This window comes from Labrus mixtus, chromosome 15 (assembly GCF_963584025.1).
Source record: "Labrus mixtus chromosome 15, fLabMix1.1, whole genome shotgun sequence".
NCBI lineage: Eukaryota > Metazoa > Chordata > Actinopteri > Labriformes > Labridae > Labrus > Labrus mixtus.
The window spans coordinates 20001053-20012943 of NC_083626.1; the positions used below are offsets into that span (position 1 = coordinate 20001053).

General features: G+C 39.4%; 1 protein-coding gene across 2 annotated transcripts; it reads right to left on the bottom strand.

Annotated features, from left to right (window-relative positions):
• Positions 1-373: 373 nt before the first annotated feature.
• On the bottom strand, positions 374-11582 carry LOC132989601 (glutathione hydrolase 7). Of its 2 annotated transcripts, none has more exons than XM_061057309.1 (16): positions 11395-11582; positions 10020-10565; positions 8908-9134; positions 8583-8734; positions 8013-8130; positions 7796-7863; positions 6293-6366; positions 5926-6119; positions 5282-5369; positions 4044-4171; positions 3851-3939; positions 3577-3729; positions 3365-3479; positions 3117-3254; positions 2861-2960; positions 374-2121 (listed from the first exon to the last, which is right to left on the bottom strand). In XM_061057309.1, the coding sequence occupies exons 2-16, from the start codon at positions 10237-10239 to the stop codon at positions 1949-1951; spliced, it is 2037 nt and encodes a 678-aa protein (XP_060913292.1). In that variant the 5' UTR covers positions 10240-10565; positions 11395-11582; the 3' UTR covers positions 374-1948. The 2 variants fall into 2 exon arrangements, with proteins under 2 accessions (XP_060913292.1, XP_060913293.1); XM_061057310.1 differs by lacking the exon at positions 11395-11582 and adding an exon at positions 11002-11244.
• Between the last annotated feature and the right edge of the window lie 309 nt (positions 11583-11891).

Genomic DNA, 11891 nt, shown 5'->3' on the forward strand with positions numbered 1-11891 from the left:
CACCGTTCATTTTCATTTTCATAACAAAAACATCAACATTGTTATGTTTTCATCAAACTAACAATTTGCAAAATCCGGTCTTTTTCTTCAAATGGTGAAATCATGTTGTTACGCGTAGTTTTCAGTTTTCCTTAAGGAATACAGAGTTACATTTATTTTAATGGTTATTTGATCTTTAATCACACTTTACATAAGTGTTAAATTACTCACAGGTTATAAACACGCCTTTTGGAATTTGTAAAATACAGCAGCACAGTTTTGGTGTGAAGTCATCCATCGTATTATCCAAGTACCTGCAAAGCTCTCTTATTATAACTACAGAAGCTTATATACATCAAATGCACAGGTATGGATGAACACACTTTCAACAATGTTAGGATGTATGCAAACATTTTAATACCTGGGTTTGGACAGCTGATTTCTTCAAATGAAAAAAAATAAAATAAAACAGATACAAATGCACATGAAAAAAAAAAAAAAAACATCAAGTGTTTTGCAAATGTGTGCCTAAAGGCTGGTACTCTACAGTACAGGAAACAAGCATCAACATATCGCACTAGTGCCAACAATAGAAGTTAACAACATGTTTGAGTGGAGACCACTGGTCATCTTTAAATAAATCACTTTTTGATGCCGTTTTTTTAGCTGATGGTTCAAAACTTCAAAACTTTCTAATAAAAAAAAAAAAGAACAAGTACACAGAATACAAATGAACAGCATTTTTCTCAAATGTGCTTGTTGAATGCATTTTGTTCCAACAGTCGAAAAATACATACAGCCCAACAAATATTCATATAAAATAGACAGATTACATTCAATCCATTTTTAAAGAATCTGAGCATTACCAATGTAAAAACAAGAATTGCTGGTTAATTTAAAAAAGCAAGCCACAAGCTTTAAATGAGAACAAATACAATTTATATTTAAACCATACACTTAATCTACCATTCATATTAAATAACAGATGTTAAGTTGTGAGCTAAATCTTAAGGAAATAAAATGAAATCTGAAACTCTTGCTGTATTTCTGTATGATTAATTATGTATTATTCTAAACATGGTCCTATGAAGCCTTTAATCATTTGCAACAGTTAAAACTCCAGAAGCTGTACCAAACAACATCTAAACACAGTTAAATACCATTTGAAGAACAGGAGGGTAAATGGTTTAGCCTCTTTGATGTGTTTTTAAAGTTAGGTTAAGGTGTGATAGTGCAATGCTTTCTCTCATGTTTAGTTGAATTACCTTCGTCATTTCGAAAGAACGTTAGGTGGGTCAATACACCCAAGACCATGCATTTGGGGCAAGCGGTGGTTTCCTGGTGTGACATCATTACTTCCTTCATGTCTGCCCATTTTGGTTCAAGATCGCTTTGTTCATTAAATACATTTCCATCCCAGTTCCTGATCCCTTATTTGGAGTGACAGTATATGCTTAGTACATCATAGGCCAGAAACAAAGTGTCACTCAGTGCCGTGAAAGTTCCCCCTTTTCTTTTTGTCACTTCAGACAAAAGAATACAGTCTAAACCTCCATACCGCACATTTTTTGTACTCTGTAAGGGGAACTGGAATCCATCAGCCATAAATCAGTTAATGCGCCTTATATCTCTATGGCCTGTTCCCTGTAATATAGGACATTAACACTATCTACATGGGCATTGGATGTTGCTTGAGGCTGTGAGAGAGGGCATGCTAACATCAGGATGTGAGATGATGATACTCTGTAGGTTTGCGTGACTGAACAATTAGACTATCCAGGATCCTTTTCAAATCTCTACAAGGTAATCTCAGACAAAGTGCAGCGACAGTCAAGATGTCGAACTTCCCTGTTATCTTATATTTAGTGTATAACTTGACGTACAGGTATTCCCTCTCTAACCATAAACCCTACAGTGTTACTCTTACCACTTCTTCATTATGTCAAGTGTTGAGGGAACAAGCCATACACTAGGGCATGCTGGACATAGTGAGTGCAGAGGCATCAGCACTTCTAGGGTCCTTCACTCCAATGATGAGGTCATTGGTTCTGCGAGTGCCCTCCACCAATGAGAGAACTTCTGCCCTCTCAACCTTGTGACCTTTGGCCTTCAGCAACTCCACGTCTTCCTCTGAAAACTCAGCTACAGTGGGGAGAGAAAGTGTGGGAAAACAGGAGGATGATCTGAAGTTAGTAAGAAGAATAGACTCTGGAAAATATTGTCAAACTTAATATTAAGGTTAGTAAAAGTGTTCACATTACACCAGACCGCAGATCTCTACACTTGAGTCCTGTCAGTCAAAGGAAAGATTTTAAAATCCTTCTCGTAGTATGTAAAGCAATAAACGGTATTATGCCAAAATATGAGGGATCCATACCCCTCAGGTCCTGAGGGATAGGTTTGTGTTCCCAGAATCCAAACCAAGCAGCATGAGGCTGCTTTTAGTTTCTGCGCTCCTCAACTGTGGAACAAGCTCCAAAAGAACCTGAGGCGTTCTCAAACAGTTAGCTCTTTTAAAACAGGAGAAAATATTTATATTTCCCGTTGCCTTCCAAGAAGTTCTGAGACACAGTGTTTTAAGTTTACAGCCTGCCACTTGGTTGTTCCAGCATTGCTCCGTGTATTATGATAACAATAAAAAAAACAGACTAGACTGACAATATATGCTTTGAATCTGCAACTGATGATCCGAATCAGGAACAATTTTGTAATTATGTTTTCTTAACTGTAACGGCAATTCTAGGTACTATACCTAGATACATATGATCTGTTAAAATCAGAACAGACATTCTGTAGATGCACTGCAATCCTAGTTTTTGTATGAACTCAGATACATTTGGATCAACCAATGAACACTAGTGATGGATTGAGAGTAACTTACAGTCCACCAGAAGGATGTTGGGCTGCAGCTGCGGGTGGAGTCTTCCGAATGCTAAGCTGTCACTCATATTTTTACGTGAAGACAGAACATTCAGAAGCACCTGAGGGAGATCAGAAAACAGAAAAAGAAATATTGAATTACAACACAAATAAACAAGTTGCAAAAAAATGGATAGGGACAAACTAAAATGTATTTTTAGAAAGATATTAATGTCATCAAGCATACCTTTCAAAAGTTCTTGAAGTCATTCAATTACCTGTGTGATTCCACTGAGAGCTTTTTCTCCATTGGAAGATCCAACGGCTAAGTATGTGCCACATAACCCCACGGCAGGCCTCACGGCGGTGGGCATCAGGAAGGACATGGGTCTCTTCCCAGGCTGCAGGTTGTTATGCTGCAGCAGAAGAACACAAAAACCATAAGAGCTAAGAAGCTGCTCAAGGACATACCTTTATTGAGAAATCAATACATGCTCAATTAACTTAAGACAAAATGCACAATTACTGGGTTAGGTGATGATCTTCTTGTTTTATTGGGCCAGGAGAAGTCCAGGATCTGGCTATTTAAGAGGATTCCAGAAGGAGTCACTATCCCACTGCCAAATGGTTTGTTTAGAGAGCTGAAAGAGACACAAAAAGGATACTGGTTTTAGTAGGAGTTTTCCAGTGGTATCATGGCACTATCAACTAAGTATATTCAATTAAAGCACAAGGTACCTCATGACGGACACGATGTGGTCGTCTGGGCCCATGACCATGACCTGGGCAGCTGTTGCACCCTCCTCCAAGGTGAAAGAGGGAGTATAATGGTCAGCAGGGAAGGCCTGAGAGTCGCTTATCATTTGGCGGAAAAAGTCAGCTTGTGATTTACTTGGAGAGGAGATTTAAAAAAAAAAAAGGCACCATTCAATTTAAATCTTATATTATTTCTTCCATTAATTATGACAAATATAAATCTTGTATTTTAATTATATACAGAAGAAACCTCTACCTCTGCATCTTCATGACTATTTCAGACACAGAAGGGTCACACGCGGGGTCTCCCAGCCCACTAGCCAGAGCAAGAGCTATCTTTAAAGCCTGGGAGAGGAGACGCAGATTTAAAATGAATTTTAGAAGCAAAGCAGTTACTGCACTTATCTGATTGCATTTGCTGTATAGTGGTGAAGCAGGTAGCACACTACCTCTGCAACCCAGTGGTGAGTGCTGTTCCTTGGCATCTGGCTGGTAATGTTGAAGCCTTCCAGGATGTTCAGAGCAGTGATCAAGCCAACACCTGCATGTGGAGCTGGGGCCGTCATCACATGGCGTCCTTCAGAAAACACCAACATATCACAACGGCTGACATCATAATCATTTTGATTATGTGGAATTGTATCAGTGAAAAAAAAGATCCTGAATAATTTGCGCGATAAAAAAATCTCTGAACACTAACTTCAAACAGTAGGTGATGTAATGAGCCATTCTGGTGTTTAAAGACTGCTTAATGGCAAAATAAAATGTTGACAGACTCACATAATGATGAGGCAGAAAAACTCAGTGTACACAGGTGCTGCACTAATTATTGCAGACCTGTTGACCTGGTATCACTGAAACACTGTATATGTTCAGTTTAATGTCAGTAATAACTAGTTACGCCTTCATTAAATGAGCTATGGACACAGCTATGTAGATTCTCTCTGACTGTTATTTTTTAATGGAAGAAATATATCATTTTTAAATGAATGAAAAGATTTACAAATCAACATTTTGTTTCACATTTTTAACTTCCTTATTAAGTAGCCATGTAAGAAGCAAGATTACGTATAGGGCGCGTGGGAGGAACCATGGTGAGGAGGACCCTGACGTGAATCTGAGGGGTCTCGTCTAACCTTTCAGGGTTTCCTCCCCGTCCGTGATAACAGCTGGTCCTCCCCAGTCCACGATCACGACTCGCTCACTATGCATGATCACTTACATAAACATATGGGTACTAAACTACACTGTTTATTTATTTTTTTTACTTTGTATAAAAGAGCAGCTAAAGGAGCATGTGGAGTTTAAATAGTGGGATGGGGATACCGGGCCAATACTCATATTGCAAGACAGAGCAGTCTATGCAGAACACGCTCCAGTAAACTGTTGGTTTGTGGAGTCAATAAGAGGCAAAAAAGGTGAGTTATAAAGTCCTCTTTTGTTTTTCTTCCTGTACAATCTTGCTTATAATTAATTCTGTGGGGCAAGCTTGATAGTATGTTTGGGGGGACGGTTTATTTTACTTCATTGGTTAGCTTCATGTAGCTGGAAGCAGCAATAAAGTTAATCTAGACACAGCCCCTAAAAACAGGTATCATCAAGGAGCTCATTGATCTTTGCTTCGGGTCAAGTGAGTTTTATGGATGCTACCTCATATGGATCCATTGTAATTAATCCAGCTATTTACCTTGATAGATGACCTCTGCTGGCTGCTGTAACACTGTGCTGTAGTTTCCAAAGTCATCCTCTATGAGCACGCCGCCTCTTGCTTGAACCTATTGGAGATTACACAGTGAGTTTAACTTGTATGAGTTTATTCCTCAGCATAATGCAACACAGTACATCCACACTTCTGAAAATGAATTAAATGTTTAACTGCAACAAATATCTACATTAGAATCTATACTTTTGAAGCACAACAAGATAAAGACAACCCAGCCTTAAAATCTGATTGATTAATACTTCAAATAATAGCTCGAAATGTTTTTAATATTAAGTTATCTAATAACTGAAAAAAAAGGAGGAAAATAATACTTTAAAAAAATGTTGCAGTTTTTGTTGAACTGATAATAACCACTAAACTAATTCTGGAATTATAATGAAAATATGGCTTTTATTTTGGAGATTATTGTGTTACAAAATAAATACAGTCCACAGATTTATCTTTGATATGAATTCATTGTTATTTTCAAAGGACATTGCAGCACTAATCATAGGTTTGTGGTGTAAATGTGACTTTTCATGGAGAGCATACAGAATTTGTGACCACCTATATACCCAGAAGCAGACAAGGGTAAAAACAAATAAAAATAAATAACAATAATATCTTACTGCTGCCGTCATTTCCTGCGTCAGATTTCCACTGTAGAACTCAGAAATCCCCTTGACAGCGACTGCATCTAAGATGGCTGCCAAATCAAGACGTCTGGAGAAAAGCCCAGAGAGGGGAGCCTGTCCGTTTGGAAGGAACAAGTCCTGAAATGCATCTGACATGTTTTGATCCTTCGCTTTAGCCAGAGCTTCAGCTACAGAGAGGGGAAAGAAGAAGAAAAAACAAAGATCTCACCTAATCTCAAAGTGTGGCTCAGGAACAACACTGAGGCTATACAAAAACAGTGTAAATGTTTTTTTGCAGGCACATTGTCATTTGTGATAGTGACTTAACCCAGTGATTTTGACATCTTAACACTATACTTACCGAGGTCATGAGTCACATTAAATCCATTTCTGGCCACATCTGCTGCCATGGTAACGACATCATTCCAAGATATCCTAGGGAATCCAAAAGTCATGAAAGTTTGTAAAACCTTTTTAAACTATAAATCAATATATTAGAGATTACTGTGAAAAAAACAATACCCCAGGATATCTGTGCATTACCCTTGCATGGATAAAGCAAGTTCGTTTTTTCAGTTACATCCACTTCTCAACAGCTGAGACATCAGGATCGTGGTAATTACATATCAGCGTAATTGCAGCCCAACACAATGGCTTAAAAATAACGTATTCCCTTCTTAACACAGCTGGTGATTCTTTCATGAAATCACCCCTTTGCTTTGCATGCAAAGATATATGCAGACCTTATTAAAGCAGACACAAAAATAAAAGATTGTGTTATTCTTATACTAAAATGATTATAATGCATTATGTTTCAATTATAAGGGCGATGCCACAAAACAACACAACTCACAGCGTTGTGTCAGTGTGTAATCATCTTATTTATGTCACACTGCTTGTTGCACACTTTTGAGAATGGAGCTAATATTCTTATCATCACATGGACTTTGTTGGCTATGACTCAGTGTTTGTCTGATCCCTGCCACTCACAAACGGGTTTGATTCAGTATTCTCAAGGATTTTTACTGGATCTAAGGTATCGACATGAGTGTACACAATTTAGCAAATAAGCTGCTTTCCAATGTTAAGTTTGATGCTGGGTTGGTGAAATGGATCTTGGACTACTTAACATGCAGGCCCCAGGCAGTAAGGGCGAAAGGGGCTCAATCGGAGAAGTGGTTTTCATCCACAAGCTCACCCTAGGGGTGTGTCCCGTCCTCTTTATTGTATATCTTATATATAAAAGACTGCAGGAGCAACTATGACAACAGCCATCTCCTGAAGTTTACGGACGACACGTTTTAATTAGTGTTAACAAAACTAAAGAGATTGACATTCAACCTTCCCAACTATGACTAAAGGCACACCTGTTGAGAATGTTGCCTGTTACAAGTACATGGGCACAGTCATTGATAAGAACTAGAATCATGACCAGAACACAACAATCTGCAAAAAGGGCCTGCAGAGACTCTACTTTCTTTTCGTTTTAATGTGGACAAGACATGATGGTTTCATTCTACTGATCTTTAATTGAGTCCATTTTAACCATTTGTTTTATCTCATGGTGTGGTGGTAACCTTTCAGTGCACAATACAAATCATCTGTCCAGTACTGTTTAAACAGCCAATAAAATAATTGGCACACAGCAGCTTTCCCTGTCAGATATCTGGAACAGAGAAATAGTGAGAAAAGTCAAGTCTCGCCAGCTCTGTCTCCCCCCCCCCAATAAAAAACTGAACTGAAATGAACTAAACAACAATGAAGTGAGGAATGCAGAAAATCCAGAAACACAAATGACAGCTATTCATGACATGGTATTGACAAAAAGTAAAGACATAAATAGATTATCTAAAAGTTTCCATACCTGCCATAGAGCTGGTGTGCCTGATGCAGCCCACTAAGCATTCCCGGTACTCCCACAAGCAGTCCCGACTTAAATTGGAAGCAGTAAAAGGGTGTACACACAATTACTAGATAGATAGATACTTTATTGATCCCGAGGGAAATTCAAAATACTAAACACTAATACTAAACAGAAACAAAAACATGTCTTCTGATCACAAACAAAAAACATTACTTACATTAACATCAAGGTTCCTCTGCAGCATCTCCTCTTGTATGGCAGACGGCGCCGTCTCTCTGAAGTCAATGATCCTCGTCTCATTTTTACGGATGTCATGCACCAACATAACTCCACCGCTATAACATCAACGGAGCACAAAGCTGGCTTAATATAATAATAATGATGATGTATTAATCCTGCTAGGGGAAATTCTGTTTTTACACTCTGTTTAATGAACATGAACACACACAAAGGCCGAAATACACACACATGCACAAACAGGATGGAGATGGAGAGGTCTCAGAGTGAGGGGGCTGCCCACAGCGAGCGCTCCAGAGCAGTTTTGGGGTTTGGTGCCTTGCTCGAGGGCACCTCGGCAGTGCTCAGGAAGTGGACTGGCACCTCTCCAGCTACCAGGCCAATTTCCGGACTTGGTCCGTGCCGGGACTTGATCCGGCAACCCTCCGGTTCCCAACACAAGTCCCTACAGACTGAGCTACTGCCGCCCACTGAGCTAATGCCATTCAACCAAGTCAAAAAGCTTTAGTGATAATCCTGCTAAGAAGAGATTTATGTGTCTATCACTCACCCTCCAATACCAGAGGTGTGAGGGTGGACAATTCCTAAGCAGAGGGCAGCGGTGATGGCGGCATCAACACTGGACCCCTGTTTCCCGAGAACATCAAAGCCAAGGGATGTACACTGCGCCACATCTGTTACCACTGCCCCTTGGTTAAAGACCTTGAAGGAAACAAGAGAACATAGCTGAAAGGTAGAAGGGGGCACTAAGAGGATCACGTAAAATTATTCAAAATCCCATAATCACCCAAAATTATTCCATGAGGAAGTAACACTAAAGCAAAACGGTTACAAGTCCAACTGTAGATGTCACATCCAACACATACAAGCCTCACCTGTGGGTCTCCAAAGTAAATCTGCATGATGAGAGCTACTGTGACTCCAGTGGCGAAAGTGAGACACGCTGTGATGATGACCGTTAGTCCATCTCGCTGGCAGGCACAGTCTTCTACAAAGGGGTCTCTGGTGGTCTCCCGCAAGGATGCCATATCATTGCTAGCCAATTCCGAAGCTGATGAGGGGAGACGCTGGAGGCGAGCTGACTTCAGGAACAGATCTGGGTCTTGATTGACAAAACAACAACAATGGTTTAATTAACCAGGAGAAAAGCTGTTTGATACTGCAAATCTTTTTTTTTTCCCCCTTAGATCAAACGGCATAAAAAAGTGTCCTTTTATAAACTACTGGAGGATAATTGGGAATTCTGGCTGAATGTACATTGCCCGCACGCCTGTCCACCATGGGCTCCAGAGCCTTCAGCCGCTCTGAATATTGACTCTCTCTCCATTTTTAAATCCCATCTCAAAACACATCTTTTTAAACTGACATATTCTGTCTGATCATTATCCATCCTGGCTCATAAATCCTCTACACAATGAGTCATACACTGTACATTTGTCTTTTTAATGTTAATTTTATCAATTGAAATTTCTTGTTTTTTATGACCTTGAGTGCCTTTAAATAAAATATATGATCAGTATTATTATTTATCATTGATTAAGGTCATTCAACATTCTGGATCTAGCTTTTCAAAGTAGGTGCTCTTCTATGCCACACAAGATGCTAACTTGGAAATGTTGGGGTTGTTTGATGGTCAGAAAAAAAAAATCAAGGAACCTGAGGACTTGACCATGAGCTTAAGAAACTTTGAGGGAGCATTTTTACTACCTCTTCATATTACACTGATAAAAGTACTAACCAAGAAAACTGAAAATCATAATCAAATATCGGCCGGTAATGCTAAATTTCCATTAGCAGCAGCCCATTGTTGAATCCAACCTTTAGAAATAATGTGAAACAATAAAGCAGTGAAAACAGCACTTTGGATATTTGACTGGAAAACAATACAGCTCTGTGCATGCTCATACAGAAACCTAAAAACACTCAACTATATATTCTCTCTTGAAGGTAGAATGTGTTGTCACTGACTCTGATGTGGCAGACTCACCAGTGTCATGCTCACTCAGGGCATTGTCATCATCTTTGCGCGATTTAACGGTGTTTTCCCCAGGCTGCATGTCATCCTCTGGCAGCCGCGGGAAGCTGGTGATGCTCATGTAGTCCACTGGAGAGTAGGCACTCCCCAAGGTTGTCTCTGGATTTGCATCTTTATCTGCCAGGCATCCACTTGGATAACCTGCCACTATATCAGGAGCAGGGCTGTGCATGGCTACAGTGTTATTCTTGCAGTATTTATCTTGAAGGTGTGGGGGGGGATTTAGGCCAAGACACCTTTAATTCCAGTCACATATGCTTCTTGTCTGGGTCAATCTTTTATTCATCCAGATGAAAAATTAGCAACTAGTGCTGCTGTAGTGTTGATGAAATACATCCACTTTTTTTTTTTAGATCTTCAATGTACCATTATATCACAATTCTCCTGTAACCTTCAGACATTATGACTGTATTTCTTGTTGAATTAACTTCATAGCCAGGACAGGGGTGTGTTGCTCTGATGATGATGATGCATTTCTCCAGTCATGTAGGTTTCCACCTGCATGAAAAAAAAAAAAAAGCAAAACATGCAGGTCAACGTGTTTTCAGAGAGGCATATCCTTTGAGAATGCCACAACCTTTGGGCAGCCTACATCATTAGATAACGTCTTCAGATACTGTCTAATGATACAGACAATGAAGCTAAATGTTTATTATTCTCCTTCTATTTACCGTGCATGAGCAAGCACACAAAGCCTACCGCAAATATTTACATGCGACAACATGTCTGTGTCGACCACAGCAAAGCGAACTACATTACCATGCTAATATTTTTATTTTTAACAACAGTATTAGTGTTAAAAACACGAACGCGGATTTAAACCCCGAAGAAGAAGAAGAATATCGTGTACTGCCACAAGCTAGCAGGTTTCTAGTAATTCTGCGGAAACCCACGGCCACAAAAAAAAGCTCAATACGTCGCCAGTGTCACTTACCGTTGTCTTGGTTTGAGTGTAGTCCAAAAAAAAAAGCATCCTACACGGTATTATTAAGGGATCTTGAACATGGCAGGTGACGTGAGTAGTATGAGTAGCTCTCCGTCACCAAGACTACAAGAGCTCCTATAATCACGACACCACACGGCAGGGAGGGAAGTTAGCTTCACGTTACAACTCGGGATAAACCGGTAAGACCTGTCACAGAAATTCAGCTTACTGTAACTTAAGCTTTTTTTCTTTTTTTTTTTTTAAACAACGAAACCAAGACCCAGCAAAAATACTTTTACCGTTTCAATTTGGATATAATATTCTTAAATTACATAAATTGCAGAATGGTAGCCTATGTTTCCTACGAGTATGTTTTCGTCGAGGCACCAATATCAGACTTACTTCCATAAATGGCGTTGGGCCTTTAAAAATCCACTAAATCTGATCTCCACTGTTGATGACAAAATTCCTTTTTTTTTTTTTTCTTTTTTTTTTAGCAAAGGTGCATCAAGCCGCTTCCAATCCAGTATTACGACTGTGACTAAAGGGTCAACTTCCCATGGACACACACTCTCCAAGCCTTTCTGATTTGTAGGGAAGTGGATAGACAGGTTATAGCAAGTCTGCAGAATGCAGATCCAATTACAAACATTTGTTCGTCCCATGACCTAACTCGTCTGTTGTTGCTCCACCTATTAAGTAGTGGGTAGAGGATCCTAAAAGGCTCAACTGACCTCTCTCTGAATCCAGAGGGCTTTACTTTAGGACACTTAAGATCAGGATGTTTTATCACACTATACAAATGCTACAAAATTAGCTTGCCTATTTTTCTTTTACATTTGGCTTGTTTACACAAAATGAGATACAAGTGTAGGCTACTGCATTTGGGACTCATCTGA

What these genes read in the sequence shown, in the direction of transcription:
- LOC132989601 (XM_061057309.1), bottom strand. Translation starts at nt 10,239, where the DNA reads ATGCACAGCCCTGCTCCTGATATAGTGGCAGGTTATCCAAGTGGATGC. An exon ending in TAATGTGACTCATGACCTCG is followed by an intron (nt 6,120 to 6,292) that starts GTAAGTATAGTG and finishes CCCTCTCTGTAG; the next exon opens with CTGAAGCTCTGGCTAAAGCG. An exon ending in CTCACCACTGGGTTGCAGAG is followed by an intron (nt 3,940 to 4,043) that starts GTAGTGTGCTAC and finishes CTCCTCTCCCAG; the next exon opens with GCTTTAAAGATAGCTCTTGC.